Source organism: Equus przewalskii, chromosome 11 (assembly GCF_037783145.1).
Source record: "Equus przewalskii isolate Varuska chromosome 11, EquPr2, whole genome shotgun sequence".
Taxonomy (NCBI): domain Eukaryota; kingdom Metazoa; phylum Chordata; class Mammalia; order Perissodactyla; family Equidae; genus Equus; species Equus przewalskii.
In genome coordinates, this window is record NC_091841.1 from 9,188,045 (window position 1) to 9,205,743 (window position 17,699).

At 59.0% G+C, this 17,699-nt stretch overlaps 1 protein-coding gene across 3 annotated transcripts in view; it reads right to left on the reverse strand.

Moving 5' to 3' along the window:
* Window positions 1–1,759: 1,759 nt before the first annotated feature.
* Window positions 1,760–17,699, reverse strand: part of ALX4 (ALX homeobox 4) — a 45,926-nt gene continuing 29,986 nt past the window's right edge. Inside the window, exons 2-6 of one of the 3 annotated variants that reach the window (XR_011524087.1) lie at window positions 16,576–16,886; window positions 8,924–9,052; window positions 8,433–8,501; window positions 2,764–6,300; window positions 1,942–2,593 (exon numbers count right to left, since the gene is read on the reverse strand). Coding sequence is in view for 2 of the 3 variants with exons in the window: in XM_070564882.1 (XP_070420983.1) it covers window positions 5,971–6,300; window positions 8,433–8,501; window positions 8,924–9,052; window positions 16,576–16,886 (839 nt within the window). In the remaining variant the exon portion in view is untranslated. Of the gene's footprint in view, window positions 6,301–8,432; window positions 8,502–8,923; window positions 9,053–16,575; window positions 16,887–17,699 lie in introns of all 3 variants that reach the window. The other 2 variants (XM_070564882.1, XM_070564883.1) reach the window with 2 other exon arrangements.

Sequence of the window (17,699 nt, forward strand, 5' to 3'; positions counted from 1 at the left end):
GAGCATCTCCTCATTTCCTCCCTCCCCTTCCCTCACTCAGTTATTCAACATACTTATTTTCCGAGGCATTTGGACGGGACCAGAACCGTCTTGCCTCCTCTTGGAGCTTTCCGGGCACATGGGACAGGCGGGCAGGTCAAGAGGTAACCTACACAGCACCACGTGCCGACATAGTCTTCTGAGCAGTGCTGTGGAGCACAGAAGTAACGGGGGGAGGCTGAGGTCGGGCGAGGAGTTAAGAAAGAGCTGCATGGAGGACGTTGTCATTTGGAGAGAACCTTCGAGAAGGAACAGGCGTCCTCCCGGGGGAGGGTCTGCGGAGAGGGCACAGCCCTTCTAAGCAGAAAGATGGCAAGTCCAGGAAGGTGGCCATGTGAAAGGCCCCGGATGGTCCTGGGGCCAGACAGGGAAAGACTGAGCCACTAGCAGGGTTTGAGGAAGCCCTGCCGGCCTTGTCCTCCCAGAGGCACAGTCCCAGGGAGTGGCCTGAACCCCCTGTCAAGCCACCCCCCCTCCGACAGCCGTGCTCATCTGGTATTGGGGTAGCTCAGCTCCCACAGATGGAAGTCGGGGCACGAGGCAGCCCCCCACGCCCACGGCCCTCCCCCTGCTTCGGGTCCTGCCCTGGGACAGGCAGCGATTGGGGGTGGAGCGTCCACGTGTCACCATGACACTGAGCCCCACGAGATGACAGGGGTCATTTTTAAAAGCAAGTTCCCAGCCCAGGCCAACCTAAAACCCCGCCGGCTCTAGATGCCCTGTGAACGGTCTCTGCAAGGGCGCCCAGTCTGAGATGTGGCCCTAAGAAAGCTGCCTTCCAGGAATCAGAAGCCAGGGTGAAAATGAGCTCCTCTCGGATCACAGCTGGGAGCCCGAGGGAGACGTCTTTCTCCTGGGAGTAGCCGTGGTCCTTTATGTCACTGTGCCGCCTCCGCTTACAGAGCCCACGCACCCGTCCTGTCTGGCTGATCCTGCCCTGGCTTGTTCCCCTCCTTCAGGTGTGCGAGCCGAGCGTCAGGTCGTTTGGTGAACAAAGATGACTCCCCTCTCCGCTCAGGGGGCCCTGGGGCTAACTGCCTCGTCCCTGAGTCACCTTCGTGCTGGACAGAAGGGAGCCTGTGTCCAGCTGCAGAACCTGGGCCCCTCCCCGCTTCCTCATTTGTTTTTGGAGCTTTGCTTTACAAATCATCTGGCCACCCCTCCTGCAATTTCCCTCAGCCGCTAAGAATAGAGCCAGGGCTGGGAACGGCCCCTCCCCGAGGCCTATGCGGTGCTCTGTGCCAGGCAGCGGGGCCCCCACGCCCTGGACCTCCATGCTCTGGCTCTCCCTTGCTCTCAGAGCAGCCCCTGGAGACAGAGACCAGCCCGCAGGGACATTGAGGAGCGGAAGGAAGGGCTGTGCTGAGCACACCCGAGATGCAGAGGCCGAGGGAGCCACCGCTGTGCCCCCCAGGGCAAAGGACTCGGGACCCCTCCCCGCCTCTCCCCCTCCACAGCTTGCCCGCTGTGCAGGCAGGTCCTCTGTGATGAAGGGGGTGTATCCCAGGCCCTCGCAGGCCACGCACCCCCTTCTTTGTGCAGGGGCCTTGGCCGGCCACCTGTTGTTAATCTAGCCCTGGTAATCCATTCTGTACTGTGTCAGCAGTTCAAAAGGGCACTGTTAGTATTTTTTGCCGACTTCAATTAACGTGAGATTTCAGAGGCCCCTCTGATCGCATTTCATCTGTCACAAGTCAGGAACAAAACAGACAGGTTCCAGTTGAGAGAAGGAGGGAGTAAGCGTTTATTGCAAACAACAACCAAACAGACAGTTTGGACTGGGCCCAGCCGGGTGCCCTGGGAGCGTCCAGCTGCTTCCGCTCTCCCTTTGGCCCCACGCCTGGGCCCCAAGTCCCCCCCTCCTCAACACGCCGCCCCCCAAAAGGATGTAAGTGCAATAACTTACTTAAAAAGTCAGGAACGTCTCCTTTTAATATTTCGCTATAATGTCGTTACATGGTGGTATAGGCAGTAAAACTTTACAGAACCGACCTGAATTTTTTTATACATTTTTCTGAATTTTTAATGTATTTTTAATATATATTTTTAATATTCCACCCCAGGCCATTAAGCTAAAGGAAAAGTTGCGTTTATACAGGGTTAAAATATCTTACAGTGGGGAACAGTCCGTACTGGCCGAGGTTCGTGCTCCGTCGGCTGTCTTCAACCCCTGCGCACCCCAACGGACTCTTAGACTCTGAAAACTGTCCTTCAAAATCAGTAGTATAAAGACCTAGCTCCACGGACGTAAGTGAGGGGGGAGAAGGGAGAGGGCAAGATTAGGTCACGGCGTGTTCTCTGGAATTCTTTCTTCCCTACAGCATCCTAATGAAGTGTCAGTGTGACTTTGAAAAGCAAGGTTTTGTTGTCTTCTCCTTTCCCTCTTTTATGGTCGTGGATTATTCTCCTGGGGCCCAGGTTGCCAGTCATCCTCCCCGAGCTGGACCAGTTTGCCTTTGCGCTTGACTGTTGTGCGCAGCAAGCAGCCCACAAAGCCCAGAGCATCTTGCAAGATGGTCTCCTGACAACCCAGCCCAGAGCACAAATGGCGGCTCTGTAAGGAGAGTACATGGTATTTTTCATGGAAAAGCTCCTCTTGTCCACCCAGCCGAAATGAGGGCAGAGGGGACACTGCGGCTGGGCCCAGTGCGGCCACGGCAGTGTGTGCTGGGGACCCAACCCACGCCTGCTGCCCCTGCCCCCTTGCAGTGTCTTTGAACTAACCTGGCCGCTGTGCTCCCCGCAGCCGGAGGCATGACGGTGAGAGCTGAGGATCAAGTATGGTTGAAAGGATTCAAGGGAAGTTACAGAGCCCGTGTCCTCTGTGTCGCTGAAGACTCGGAGACCAGCCTCTCCAGGCACCCCCAGAGCCTCTCCTCCCGTGCCCTGGGAGTGGTGATGGCATCTGAGGGCGGCAGCAGCACCTACGTGTGAGGCCTTGGCCGCCCAGACTCACTCCCAGCAGAGATCAGAAGCTCCCAGTGTTGGGGGCGCTGCCCGCGGGTCTGCCAGCCACCCATCCCTCCAGCTTTGCATCGCCGGCTCCTCTGAGACCTTAGGCAAAGAGCCAGAGGCACTCCTCACCTTCTCAGCTTATTCACTGAGCAGCGACCCACGGAGCAGGCCCATTCTCCTCTCTGCCTGCCTTCACGAGCCGCGGCTCCTGAGAAAGCCAGCCGGCCTGCCCGGAGGGGCCCCCAAGCTGGCTTTGTCATCACAGGAGCTGCTGGGGGACGCCTCCCGCCCTAGAGCGCAGAAGCCTGGGCCTAGCCACCCGACTGGGAGGGAACCAGAGAGACGGCTGAGGAGGGGGCTCCGTCAGGGAGCTGAGTGGCTGCGTGAGCTCGCCCCGTGCCTCTCTCAGCTTTGCCTCGGCTTGAACACGGCCCAGGGCAGTCCCCGTTCCACTGGGGCGGGGGTCTTCTCATCTCCGTTGTGAAGGGATTGGACCAACTGGAGGGTTTCCAGTCTCTCCCAGCTGGGCGATCTGTGATTCTCAGAGTGTTAGGCAGGACCCAGAGGTCTGGCACGGGGCGAGGACAGGCCTGGGGCTGGGCGGCTACCTGTGGGGGGATGAACAGGGACCTTTTGCACCGGCATTTTAATCGTAAACACTGGGCTGTGTTGGTGGGACGAGCAGCCAGAGCCCCAATACCTTCTGCTATTAGAGGCCTTTTCTTCTCAAGCTTTTTGGTTGAAATCTGCCTGACTTAGCTAGCCCAGCCAGAAAGCAGACACACAGAGGAGTGGAGCTCTGGGGGTCCCTTCCAGAAAAATCCACAGAGAGCGCTCCCTCTCTCCCCTCCTTCTCTGGAGTTCTACTTCTCTTTCTCTTTGTACCGATTCCCTCCGGGTGAGAACAGACCTATGGTGAACGTCCCCCTCGTGTCCTTCCGCAGCCACTAGGGCACTGATGGAGGACACGGGGGGCTGTCCCTAGCCTTCAGCAATGTCTTCCTTTCCCTTCCTGGATTCTGAGGAGTCGGAGTTATTTCAGCGAAGCTCAGAACTGGAAGAGACTTCCGAAGAGCCAGGCCAAGACCCTCCAACATATGAAGCGCTTACAGCCAAGCCTCCAAGAGCATTTAATTCACTGTCCGAGACCCTTGCCACTTCTCAAAGATGGATTTGCGAGTGATGGTTCACAGAGGGGTGTGACTCTTATCAAGTGAGGCCCCAGCCTGGTCCCTCCCCAGCCTGCTTTCCGGAGCAGACGAGGACACAGGCAGAGCTGGAGGCCACGACGCCCCCCAAACCTCCTGCAGCTCCAGGCGAGCACCTCAGTCTTCTCCCCCCAACCCGAGGGGCCGCCCTGTGGCCAGGCCCTGGCCCGGCGCACCCGGCCCTCCTCGCTGATAGGGTCAAGGGAGAAGGTGGAAGAGCCAAGCATTTCTCCCCAGGGCTGCCTGCTGGAAGGACCTCCCAGGGCTCTGAAAGGCCTGCCTCGGAAGACGGGTACCGTGGGCCACAAGCTGAGGTGGCAGCTTGGACCTGGTGCCAGAACCCAAGCTTCAGGTCTTAAGTGAGGCAGGCGTGGAGCCCCCCACGGAAGGAGGCCCTTCCTGCGGGCAGAGAAAACGGCTTCCCAAGGGCGTCCTGTCTCCACACCCGGGACGGAGCCTGTGACCAGAGTAGCTCGGCCCACAAGCCCTTCCAGAGGCTGGAGAGGGGCTGAGATTTCCGATCCCCCAGGGAAGGAGGGTGTCTGCCCCAAGCCTGGAGGCACATGGAGCCCCACCTGCGTGGAAGACTCTGGGTGGTTCGTGCTGCCCGGAGACGGCTGGGCAGGGCAGGCAGGCTGAGCAGCGGAAGGGCCCACCTGCTGTCTGGAGGCCAAGTGCGGGCACAGGACCTCTGGCAAATCCTGCACGCTGCTCCTGACCCTCCGCTGCCGTGACCCCAGGCCCTAGCTTGTATGTCTGAGGTGTACGTCCTTCCATGCCGGGCCACTGCTCAGCAGCCCTGGCAAGTGACCAGGGTGGGGTAAGGGAGGGACAAGCATCTCCAGATCCTCCTGGAAGGGCCTGCCCAGGGAGCCGTCACCCTGCCCATAGTGGGTGTCAGGGGGCGGAGAGCGGGAGTGTGCGCACGTCCCCTGCCCCTACCCGGCCCTCCCTGCAGGCCTCTTCTCTCTAGAAGCTTTTCTTCTCCAGCACCGTGGGAACCGTGGGTGGTCTGTGTCCTCCCCCTGCAGTGTTTGCAAAGTCTCCGGGGTCCGAGGAAGTGGGAACGTGTCCCCTGGGCACTGTCCACCCTCCTAGATGCCAGCATTGCTGGGTGACAGCAGGATTCTGTGGCTCTCCTCCTCTGCCCGCTCCCTCTGGGGGTGTCCAGCACTGGGGACCGCCAGGACGGGGACTCCTCGCCACTCAGGGTGAAGGCGAGGCAGGTGCCTTGGGTCCCGGAGGTCGGATTCCACGGGCTTTTAGGAGAAGGAGGCGGGAGAGCAGGAGGCTGAGTCTGCAGGGCAGCCTGTCCCTCAGACACAGCCACCCAAGGGCCTGGGGACCATGGACCGCACAGAGGAGGGCAGGCCGGTCGGCCGCGCTGTTGCCGCTGCTGGGTCTGGACTGGAATCTGAACTTGACTCAACGGTCAAACCGGGCAGGGCAGAGGAGCGGAATGGGGAGAAGGGGTCTTCAGCTTATAATGGATGCAAAGCTGCGAAACGGCCACCCGGCTTCCTCCATGGCCACTGGCCAGGAGCAGGGGTCCTGGCCTCAGGGCCAGCGAGGGCCAGGGTCGGCTGCCCCCTCCCTTCCTGCAGTGTGCGGGCCTCAGACTCGGGGCGGCTGAAAGTGCTGGGGTCAGGCCCCTGGCCCAGGCCAGGTTCCTAAGAGGGGCGTCGAGTGGGAGGCTGGGGGCCTGGAGAGCAGGGGCGCGGCCCGGCCCCGAGGTGGGAGGGCGCGGGGAGGGGGCGCAGGGGCTCTGTCATGTGGCCCAGGAGATGGCCGCGCTGTGTTCCTTGGCCTTCATGCGCAGGGCCGCGATGCTCGAGGTCTTGCGGTCCGGCTCGCCGTTGAGCTCGTAGCCGTTGAGCCCCGGGCTGAGGCCGGCGGCTCCGAACAGGCTGCCCATGTGCGTCTGGCCCACGTGACTGCCAGCCCCAGACACGCTCAGGAAGTCGGTGACGCTGCTGGCCCCAGAGCCAGGGGGGTGGGCGTGAGGGGACATGCAGGCGGGCACTGGGTCGCAGGGGACCACACAGGCTGGCACGGGCGAGGCGGCCCCGTTGTTGCCGATCCAGGATGGGTTCTGAATCTGGGGAGAGGGAAGGGAGAGATGTCACAGGCTGCCGGGGCTGGGGGCGGCACGTAAGGGGCTTCCCCGTCCCCTGGATGACCTCTCCCTGTGGCCAAGCCCGGGCTCCATGCTCCCTCTGGCTGCTCTGTTCCCAGGGCCAGGCTAACAGCAGAGAGAAATTCTGTTTTAAGGAGTGAACTTCAAACTTCATCCAGGATCCAGCAAAAGGGCTGCCCTCGGGGCATGACTAGGCAGCTGAGGACAGTCCCACCTCAGCTGGCTGGGTTCCTCATTCTAGATTCCACTGCAGACTTCGTCTCTCCATCCGTGGACTCCTTAAGGTCAGCCACTGTGTCTTCCTCACCTCTGGCTCCTCCCCAGCCTGGAGCATCCTGACCAGTGGGAGCTGACCTGAACTTGGAGACCTTTGGCCTTGGGAATATGGGCTCTGGGCTTGTAGGTTGTGGTGTGAAGAGGGTGGGGTGGGCAGTGGGGGCCTAAATCTCCCAGGAGCCAAGGTCCGTGGCTGAGGTGTCAGGGGCTGATGCCCTTGAGGCTTCAGAACTAACTCAGGACAGGAGGGGCTGCCTCAGGAGGCCGTGAGTGCCCGAGAGTGGATGGATGGATGGATGGATGGATGGATGGAGCCAGGCTGGGTGCCTGCATGCCTTGGGGGCATGGAGGATGCTCAGACAGTGGGTGGGGGTTCAACTGGACATCTTCTCTTCCAGCTGTGAAGCTGTAATCTCTTTCCCCTCCCCAGCTTCCACCTCTGGACCCCACTTTCCTCTAAGCATTTATGAGGAGGGAGAACCGAGGAATCAGCCAAAAAGCCCTCTCTCCAAGAGTCCTGGGTGGAGGGCAGGGTGAGCGCGACGAGCTCGGAGGAGGAGACTGAGCACCTCTCAGCTGTGTGCAGGGGATCCTCGGTGGCCCTCGGCAGCTTCTGCCGGCCTGTCCCCCACACTGTGTAATACACTTGGGGAAAGCACCTCAAAGCAGAATGAGGAGGGAACTCTGCCCCAGATCCCACGGAGCGCTGTCATGGCAACAAGACCTGCTGGCAGATCGGCCTGCCACATCCCTTGGGTTGGTTGTATTGGTGATGGGGAACTGGTTGGCCTTCCCCACCTCCTCTTTCAAGGGGTCTGGGGCACGTGCTGTGTGGAACTGCGGGTGAGAGGGAGATACCACCCTGTGCTGTGTCTCTCCCTCCAGCGCATGAGCTCAGGCAGCAGAGAGCAAGGCCAAGCAGCCAGGGCTGGAGGTCCACACTCCAGGGGCAAGAGGGAGGCTGGGTTTGGGGAAGGAGAGGGGTGAAAGGGATGAAGCAACGTAGCAAGCGTTGATGCAGATGGCGTGTGTGCATGAGACACCCCACATTCCTCAGCCGCACCCCTAGGCCTGGCCCCTGACCCCTTCTGTATGAGTCCTGGAGGGGGAGGGGCAGAGCTGGTCCAGGTGGGGCGCCCAGGAACGATATGCTGGCACAGCCCTGGGACAGGGAGAAGTAAGGGAGGCTTAGGAAGAGTTTGAGAAGGATCGGGGGTGGGGGGAGGACGCAAGGGGGTGAAGGGGCACGTGTGTGTGTGATGGATGGAAACTAGACTATTGATGGCGAACACGATGCAGCCTATGCAGAAGCCGAAATATAGTCACGTGCATCTGAAATTTACACAATGTTATAAACCAAGGCGGCCTCAATAAAATAACAAAAAATAATAACTTTTCTTTAAAAAAATGGAAACTTAGGAAGGCCTGTGCCACTGACTTGCTGCTGGGGGCGCCAGGCTTGGAGTCGACGGCAGAGGCTGTGCCCGGATGAGGGCTGGGAGAGAGGAAATGGCCACCTCTGCCAGATGGGTTGAGGGGTGTCAGGAATGGACTTGGTCCAAAATACATCTCCCCAGCATCCTGGGTGCCTGACAGTATTCGCCTCACTTTTCGTCCCTTTGCATCTCTCTGAGAACTCAAATGCCCCTGGAACAGGGCCCGGCTGACTGACCTCTAAGAAGATGCTCTGGGGGGATGGAAGGAGAAGACAGCCCGAAGCCTGGGGGCGCGGAGAGCAGGCAGGGCAAGCTTTTGGAAACCGTGTAATTCACAAAGTACTTTTGCGTTGTCTAATTGAGACCTCACAACAACCTTACCAAAGGACTGGGTGTGATAACACCCAGTTTCCAGGGGACGAAACTGAGGCTCAGAGCGCTGTGACTTGCCTGAAGGGAGAAAGATCTGGAGTTGGGACGATGACCGAAGTCTTGGGACTCAGAACCCGTGTTCCTTCCAGCCCTGCCGCAAGGCCCCCAGGTGTCAGGACTCCTTCTCGTGGGAGACACCCCGACGGTTCCAGACGGCCGTCGGCCAGCCGGGCTCTGGTGCCCACAGCGGAAATGGCAACAGCAGCGGAGGAGAAGCGCCTCTCACTGCCCGACCTTCCCTTCCCTAAGTCCAGCCAAGCCGGGGTCAACGCTTGTGTCGCACAGAATCAGCTGGTATAAACAGACACACACCTGGGCTGGGCCTGAAGGGCAACTCGGGGCCATGAGTCCCCGCTCAGGGTCCCGGCCCTCCTCCGCGGTGCCCATTCTCGGCTCTCGAGCGCCCGGGGCCGGAGCGGGCAGCTGGGGCAGGGACTTACCTGGGCGTAGTTCTCAGCGCGCGTGAGGAGGGGCAGCTCGTAGGCGGTGGAGAAGTGGGTTCGAACCTGCTGCATCTGCCCGAAACGCTCCCTCTTCCTCCACTTGGCCCTCCGGTTCTGGAACCAGACCTGCAGGACAGAGCCGACGTCGCGGGGGTCAGGCCGGAGCCAGAGGCCTCGCCTTCAGCGGCGCAAGCCGGTCCCTCGAGCCCCGCCAGCAGGCCATGGGGCCACAGATAGGTGTCTGCTTCATCTTTATCCTCAAGAGCTTACAGTCTAGACGGAACGAGGCTGAGAGTCGGGAAGGCAGCTCACCCCCAACTAGCCGCGGCTGTGATCTTGGGCCTGGAACTTTCTTTTTGTAAGCCTCAGAATCTAGAGCAAGCAAGTGTCCCACACACACGTGCACCACGTCACTGGTCATCTTAGCCGCCATGTAACTACCCCCGACATGGTGCAGCCCCATCGGCTGGGGGCCAGAGGCCTGTGGAAACCGGATCAAAGCTGTGAACGCTCTTCCAGAAAGTCCTTCTACTAGAGGGTCACACACACAGTCTTGCCACATTTTTCCGAAACATTCCCGGCTCCCTGGGGCCTGTCCGTTGGCCCCGAGTCAGACTTCCTCCCTTCCTGGGCCCTCTCTGCAGCCCCTGTTGGAAGCAGCCCCCCAGCTCGGCACCCCCTGTGTCAAAGGTCCTCTGGGATAACAGGGCTTCCGCTGGGCGCCAGAGGCCGTCAGGGCGGCTTCGTGGAGGGGGGGATGGAGCTGGCCTCGAGTGTCGGCTGGAGGCAGGAGAGCCCAGGGCTGACTTTAGAAACAGCAGGGCACGTTCAGGAGGCCACGCTGCCCGGTTCGGTTCGGGGGCACGGCGGGAGAAAGAGAATCACAGACGCAGGAGGCAGGTTGTGGGGGGCCTCCAAGGCCACGGGGAGGGGTCTGTCCTCTGCGCTGTCAGTGCAGGTGGCCCTGTGAAGTCTCACACCCAAGACCGGCTGATGCTGAGGAATGGAAGCCCATCTGTCACTCAGCATGCGGGGGAGGCGTTGGCTCGACCGGGACCTGACAGGGAGGGTGGTCTCTGAGCCAGGTGTGTGAGCCAGGGTCTTGGGTGGCGGGGGGCAGGGGGGCACTGGGTCCTTCTCCTTTGCGGGAACGTTTCTGGCAAGCTGAGAGCTCTCCCAAGCTCGCCTTAGGGTTGCCAGCCCTGCCCAGGACTTGGGACCTGGGTGGGGGGGATGGCGGCAGGGAAGTGGGGGAGAAGGAGTGAGGAGGGACCCCTTCCCAGCCAGGAATGGCTTCAGGCTGAGTCAGAGGCGGGCCGCGGAGCTCCTGCAGGGAGACTCCTGTCTGCTTGATGGACACCTGCTGGCGGACTCGGGTGCAGGCGGGCACATGGGAGCAGCGCACCGCCTGCAGCCTCGTGGCGGGGCGCACAGCACAGGGAACCTCGGCTGCAGAGCTGCAAGGAGCCGCGGCAGGCTCTTCCCGGGCCTGGGCACCCGGGGAGCCTCTTTCCTTGGGATGGTCCCTGCTCTCCGGGTGCCAACACTTCCCGTCCATCATAGTCGAGTGGCTGCAGAGCCAGAATCCAAGGAGAGTGGAAAGAGCTCTCCACTGAGCACCGAGCATCCTCTGAGGAGGGAGACGGAGCCCGGCGGGAGACACGGACGGGCTCCCCACGGGGCAGCACAGAGGCTGCTCGGCCCATTCGGGCCTCAAGCGTAGCCGGGGACCGGAGCGGCCACTGGAGCGCCTGTACTGCCCATAGCCTCAGTGCCTGCATCTGGAAATGGGGCTAATATCTGCACTGACGTCCACACAGGGGTGGCGCTCGTAAAGCAGCAGCTGAGGTAATGAAAAATGCTGTCGCCGAGTCTTTAGAGAATTCACACTTATTTATTTATAGCTCCTGACCTTTCTGGCTGTCTTCTGCTGGAGGAAAGTAGTCAAAAAGGATGCGGTGTGTGTGTCACATGTTGGTGCAGGGAGGGTGGGGCTGCAGCTCTCTTCCCCCCTAGTCCCAAGTATACACGCGTGTGTGCATGAGTGTACACACACACACACGCACGCACACACACACGCATGCACACGTGCCAGCCGAGTCCATATCCTCCTCTGGACTCTGGTATGGGAGAAGCTGTCTTCCTGTGTCGTTCGTCCCTGGAGACGGGCCCTCTCCTGGGCTGGGGGTCTCAGGACCTGCCCCGCAGCCCCCCGGGGCCCCTTGTCCTCCAGGGGCTCCTGGGGTCCAGGCCTAGGCCACCCGCGGGGAGCCGAGGGCGGATCGGGTCTCCTCTCTGCGCTGCTGAAACGGGATCCCCCTTTATCAGCGGCCCGGCCGGGGCCTGGGCAGGATGAGAGAACGAATCCGACGGCTTGTTTTCATTTCATGTTTAATTTCCTGCAGGCTTAGCTCAGTCTTTCCGCTCGCTCCTCAGCCTCCCAGGGTTTTCTGGGGGGGGCGGGGAGCCGGGGGGAGGGGAGAAGCCCGCTGGAGGCTTCAAGATATATGGCTTCTCTCTTTCCTGGGGGGTGGGGAGAAGGCGAGAAGAAGTTTACGTGGGGGGTTTCCCGGAGTGTCTGGGCTCGGGTCTCCGGGTGGGGAGTGGAGGCGGAGAGATGCTGGAGGAGGTGTCACACAGGGTCTGGATGGGCCAAAGGGACGCAGAGCGAGCAGGGGGCCTACGATTGCGATTGCGGGAGGAGCGTGTGGGGGGAGCAGGAATGTGGGGGGGCTGGAGCTGGGTGTGGGGGAGGAGGAGGCGGGGAGAGGGGAGCCCCGGGTTATCTAGGAAGATAGACGAGCCGGCGGGGGAGAGACAGCGCTGGCTTTGGGAAGGGGGTGGAAGAGGGTCAGGCTGGAGGATTTATATGAGGGCTGAAGATGGAGATGGGAGGCAGCGGCCGCGGCCGTGGGGGAGCAGCCGCTGGGAGCAGAACTCTCGCCTCCTCCTCCGATTCCTGCCTCGCTGGTCTCAGCCCTGTGCCCGAGGCTGGAGCTGTCCTGCCCAGATGGAGGCTGGCACCAAGTTAGGCTCTCTGGTCTTCAATCTCCTCGCGCATCAATCAGGGGCCGTGGCAGAGGGTGTCCTCGTGGGCCCCTCCTGTGCTCACATTCTAGGGCCTTGAGGCTGGGAGCATCCATCCCTTTCTGACCCCTGGAGCCTGGGGCTCTGAGAGCTCCCCCGAGATGCTCTGGGCCCCCAGGCCTGTCTCCACTGTGCAACCCCAGGGAGGAGAGCCGGCCGTGAGGGCCTGGGCTTCCAGCCTGCACGTTGCGCCGCAGGACCACCCCGCTCCCGGGCCCACCCTGGCCTGGGCCCGCTCAGCGCAGGCCTCTCCCCAAGGAACCAACCGTCTTGGCAGAGGCCTCACTAACCTAACCACAGCCCATCTGGGGCCAGGGCGGGGTGGCCCAGGGCGGGGAGGCCTCTGTCTTATTGTCTTCAGACACCAGCTGTGGAGATTGGAATCCCAGACAGCACAGAGAGGCCCCTGCAGCCCCCTGGAGCGGCGCCAAACCCCGGGCTTCCTCCCAGGAAAGGTCCATCTCGGGTCCCATCACCTCCTCCGTCCCCACCACACTCTAGCCAGGCACCTGGCTTCCCACCAGCTGAGTGCGGGCCCTGAACAAACTCAGCAGAGGCAGGAGGGGGTTCCACCCCCACTTCCTCCACCTCCCGGGGCACTGCCAGGCTCATGGCTCAGCCCAGAAGTCTGACGCACATCAAGATCCCACCCACCCTGCTGCCTTGGACAGAGAAAAGGCTCAGAACAATCTGGCCTGTGTCCTGGTACAGCAAACTAAAGTAAAAGAAGCACTGGGCTGGAACCCAGGAGTCTCGGATTCCAGTGTCAGCACTGCCACTGAGTCACTGGTCCTGAGTTGCCTGATCACAGGCAATCCACTTCCCACCTCTGGACCTCCTCTTCCTCGTTATCAGATGAGAGGACCAGGTGATCCTTTCTAATATTAACATTCTGTAACTCTTTGAGCCTCCCTTTAGAAGATATGTAATAATACACCAGGGTTTCCCTTTTTGCCCTGGCTGCTAGGGAGCTCAGGGGTGAAATCAGTGCTCAGTGGCAACTATGATCCTAAGCCTAGATTCCTTTTTTTTTTTTTCAAAGATTGGCACCTCAGCTAACGACTGTTGCTAATCTTCTTCTTTTTTTTTTTTACCCCCCTTGCTTTTTCTCCCCCAGTACCCCCAGTACATAGTTATATATTTTAGTTGTGGGTCCTTCTAGTTGTGGCATGTGGGACGCCGCCTCAACGTGGCCTGATGAGTGGTGCCATGTCTGCGCCCAGGATCCGAACCTGTGAAACCCTGGGCCGCCAAAGGCAGAGCATATGAACTTAACCACTCGGCCACGGGCCCGGCCCCTAAGCCTAGATTCTTGACATAATTACTTTCCCATTTCATGACATTATTCTTGTTCTTAGATGAAAATAATAAATCCTTAATTGTAGGCTGCCTCAGTTCTCTTTTGGAAGTAGGCATAAAGCTGTGTGTGTGCGAGAACACACTATTTTAGCTGTATGGTGGTGACTGAAAAATACTAGACGTGCCCTAGTGTCATTTCCACATTTTGGACTGGAAAGGCCATCCCTCTTTTGAAACTAAGTGAATTCTACTCCTGGGCACTCCCATCCATTTGTTAGAGAGCATGTGTGCAACACACATATGCACACACATGTGTACACACACACGGAAAATGAACGGGTTCACCCCACACCGACACGGCAGCTACAGGAATGTCCCACGACCAGCCTCCAAATCCACTGGCTGGCGCCCAGGCTGGACTCTCGGGTTCCGGTCCAGACTCCGAGACACCTGAGGTCACACGGCTGGTCGTCCCGCCGCCAGTGAGAGAGTGGGTGTGGGAGGGCTTCCGGAATCCCAGGCAAGCCGGCTGCCCTGCCTTCCTTCCGCCAGCATTCGCCAGGCATGGGAGAGGAACCGAACAGGCAGCCTGGCCTCGGCGACAGGATTGACCAGCATGACTGTTCAGAGTCACTTTGGGGCCCTGCAGTTTCTGGATGGCTCCGTATTTACTGAGAACTGCCCATCCTTTTTCATGTTGGCCATTTAGATGGAAAAGTCCCTGGACCTGTTACAAAAGCCTCTGCCTCGTGAACCAGAACACGGTGGAGACTGGTGGCCCTTTGCTTGACACGTGAGAAGCACCCTGCCGAAGGTTCTTCCGTAAACTAACGCAATGGGGGGTGCCCTGGGGGCCTGGTGAGTGATGCGGGGCTCTTGGTCCTGGCACTGAGAGGCCCAGACTGCCGTACTGAGCTGTGCTGCTTTAAAAAAATCCGTGGGCCAGCCCCGGTGGTATAGTGGTTAAGTTCAGTGTGCTCCACTTTGGTGGCCTGGGTTTGGATCGCAGGTGCACACCTACATGGCTCACCTGCCAGGGGCCATGCTGTGGTGATGGCTCACATACAAAAAGAGGAAGATTGGCAGTAGATGTTAGCTCAGGGGGAATCTTCCTCAGAAAGAAAAAAATTCTTCTTTGCTCTCCCACTGGAGGGAGGAAAAACTGCTATATGACAGCACCACATTTGCTGTATCTAACACACTTTGGGTTGGAAACGCAACTGAGCATGACATTTATTTTGTGTTAAGCTGAAGCTTGAGCTCTAGTGCATGGATTTCATCACCTGTATTTTGGTTACTTGGAGATCTTGGCTTCCTTTCTGGGTCTTTCTTTCTTTTTTTTTTTTTTGAGGAAGATTAGCCCTGAGCTAACATCTGCCGCCAATCTTCCTCTTTTTGCTGAGGAAGACTGGCCCTGAGCTAACAACTGTGCCCATCTTCCTCTACTTTATATGTGGGACGGTTGCCACAGCATGGCTTGACAAGCGGTGCCATGTCCACACCCGCGATCTGAACCAGCAAACCCTGGGCTGCCAAAGAGGAACGTGCGAACTTAACTGCTGTGCCACCAGACCGGCCCCCATTTCTGGTTCTTTCTTTGCTGTAATTACATGCAGGGAGGGGGGACACACCTCTCTGGACAAAGGAGTCAATCGGTCTACAAATATTTATGTTTTGCCCTATTGCTCTGAGTTCAGCCTTCTCTAATTGGTAGGGATACAGTGATGAACAATGAGACAGTACCTGCCCTCAAGGGACTTACATTCTAGTGGGAGGAGACAAGATAATTTAAGCCAGTCATAGATTCTATAAAGAAGATAAAATAAGACAATGTGGTAGAAGGTGACCTGGTTTGGTTGTATTGTGTTGTGTTGGGTTGTGTGGAGCTGTGTTGAGTTGGGTTGGGTTGTGTCGTGTTGGGTTCTGTTGGGTCGTATTCAGTTGTGTTGGGTTCTGTTGTTTTGAATTGTGTTGGTGTGGGTTACATTGAGTTGTGTTGAGCTGTGTTGGGTTGTATTGAGCTATGTTGCATTCTCTTGTTTGGGTTCTGTTAGGTTGTGTTGAGTTGAGTTTTGTTGCATTGTATTGGGTTGTGTTGAGTTGGGTTGGGTTGTGCTGAGCTGTGTTGGGCTGCGTTGAGTTGTCTTGGGCTCTGCTGTGTTGAATTGTGTTGGTTTGGGTTACTTTGAGCTGTGTTGGGCTGTGTTGTGTTGAATTGTGTTGGTTCGGGTTACTTTGAGCTGTGTTAGGTTGTGTTGAGTTGTGTTGCATTGTACTGAGTTGTGTTGAGCTGTGTTGCATTCTCTTGTTTGGGTTCTGTTGTGTTGCTTTGGGTTATGTTAAGTTGTGTTGAGTTGAGTTTTGTTGCATTGTATTGGGTTGTGTTGAGTTGGGTTGGGTTGTGTTGAGCTGTGTTGGGCTGTGTTGAGTTGTCTTGGGCTCTGCTGTGTTGAATTGTGTTGGTTTGGGTTACTCTGAGCTGTGTTGGGCTCTGTTGTGTTGAATTGTGTTGGTTTGAGTTACTCTGAGCTGTGTTGGGCTCTGTTGTGTTGAATTGTGTTGGTTCGGGTTACTTTGAGCTGTGTTGGGTTGTGTTGAGTTGTGTTGCATTGTACTGAGTTGTGTTGAGCTGTGTTGGGTTGTGTTGAGTTGTATTGGGCCCTGTTGGTTGAATTGTGTTGGTTTGGGTTACTGTGAGCTGCGCTGGGTTCCGTTGGGTTGGCTGTTGTGGTTGTTGAGTGGTGGGAGGGGGCTACTGCTTTAGCCACAGTGGTTGGGAAGACTTCTCAGAAGAAGTATAAGTTGGGAACAGAAAGATGGAGGAGGCAGCCCTCTGGTAGAAAGCAGAGCTGACTATTCTGTGTCTGCCTGTTGGGCTGCTGTGAACGTCATTACGTTTATCCTGGTTCCTTTCTAAGAGCGGGCTTCCACAGCACAGACAGTCATCCCCTGCTTCGTGACAGGGCCTGGACTCTGGCACCATGGGGAGCCCAGAAACACAGCTAACAGGCTTCCTGCCCCTCCACCGGGGCCTCCTCCTTCCACCCCTCCCACAGCGCAGAAGCCGAGAGTAAGGCGGGTCAGAGCAGACTTGCTCGGGCTGCAGCAGGAGCATGAGGGGCTGGCCGGGGGCCTCCCAGGCTCTCCTTGGAGTGAGGGCACGAAAGCTCTGGGGCCGTCGAGGGACAGTCGAAGGTCCCGGCTCCAGGCACGAGCCCAGGGGAGACCCCGCTCTCCCACCCTCCCCGGGTGCCCCCACTGACCTGCACGCGGGCCTCGGTGAGGTCCGTCCTCATGGCCAGCTGCTCCCGCGCGTACACGTCGGGGTAGTGCGTCTTCTGGAAGACTTTCTCCAGCTCCTCCAGCTGGTAGCTGGTGAAGGTGGTACGGTTGCGCCGCTTCTTGCCCTTGTTGCTCTCCGAGTCGGCCTTCTCCAGCGGGCTGGGCAGGTCGGCGCTGGCGCGGTCCTGGGGCCCCTTCACGCCGGCGTCCTTCACACTGAGGTAGCTGCTGTCCATCCCCACGGTGTCCGAGTCGGGCGGCAACTCCGGCTCACCCAGGGAGCTCTCTTTGGCTGAGGGGGGAGGAAGCAAGATCAGAAACCAGTGTCTGAACCAGGCGAGAGAGGAGGGAGGGGTCGGAGTCATCGCCCGCCTTTCCCCTTCAGAGCCTCGTTGGAGGCGAGGTCAGGAGACCCGGCTTCTAATCCTGGCTTGCCATTAACATGCTGTGTGATCTTGGGCAAGTCCCTTCCCTCTCTGAGCCTCTCTGCCATCATCTCAGAATGGGCCCCTTTCAGCACCAATGTTGTGTGACTCTGAGTCAGCCAATCTGACCTCTATGACCTTGAATCCCCACCCCGCTGACCCTGGGGTCCTCCCTCTAGAAGGACCCCCTTTGCCAGAACTTCTCTGGGCATCAAGGATGCTGACCCAGTGACTTGGACTCCTGGGGTGGACACTTCCTGGGGTGGACAACTTATTCAGCCGCCACATTGGGCCCTACTGGGCTGGGGTGAGGAGGAGAGGCCAGCAACGAGGCAGACGGGAAAGCCCCTCCTATCCTGGCCTGGGCCCTGGGGGCTCAGCGGGAGCTGTGGACACGGTGCCCCCAAGAATCCAGCGCTGGGGGGTCCTGTCCCTTTGTCCTCCACACTGGTCTCTCCAGTTGTCCCAGCAGTGTCCTGCCCGCTCCGGGCGGGGACTGTGTTTCCTGGGGTGGCTGGGCGGGCCCCCGTAGGCCCACGATGCTGACACGCGGGCCCCCATGGGTTTCCACAAACAGCTCGCGGCCTGGGCCCACAGCCACAGAGTGGGGCCCCATGGCCGACTCCTCGATGCTCAGAGCTGGGAACGACCAGTCCCCTGGTGCAGGTCCAGGATGAGGA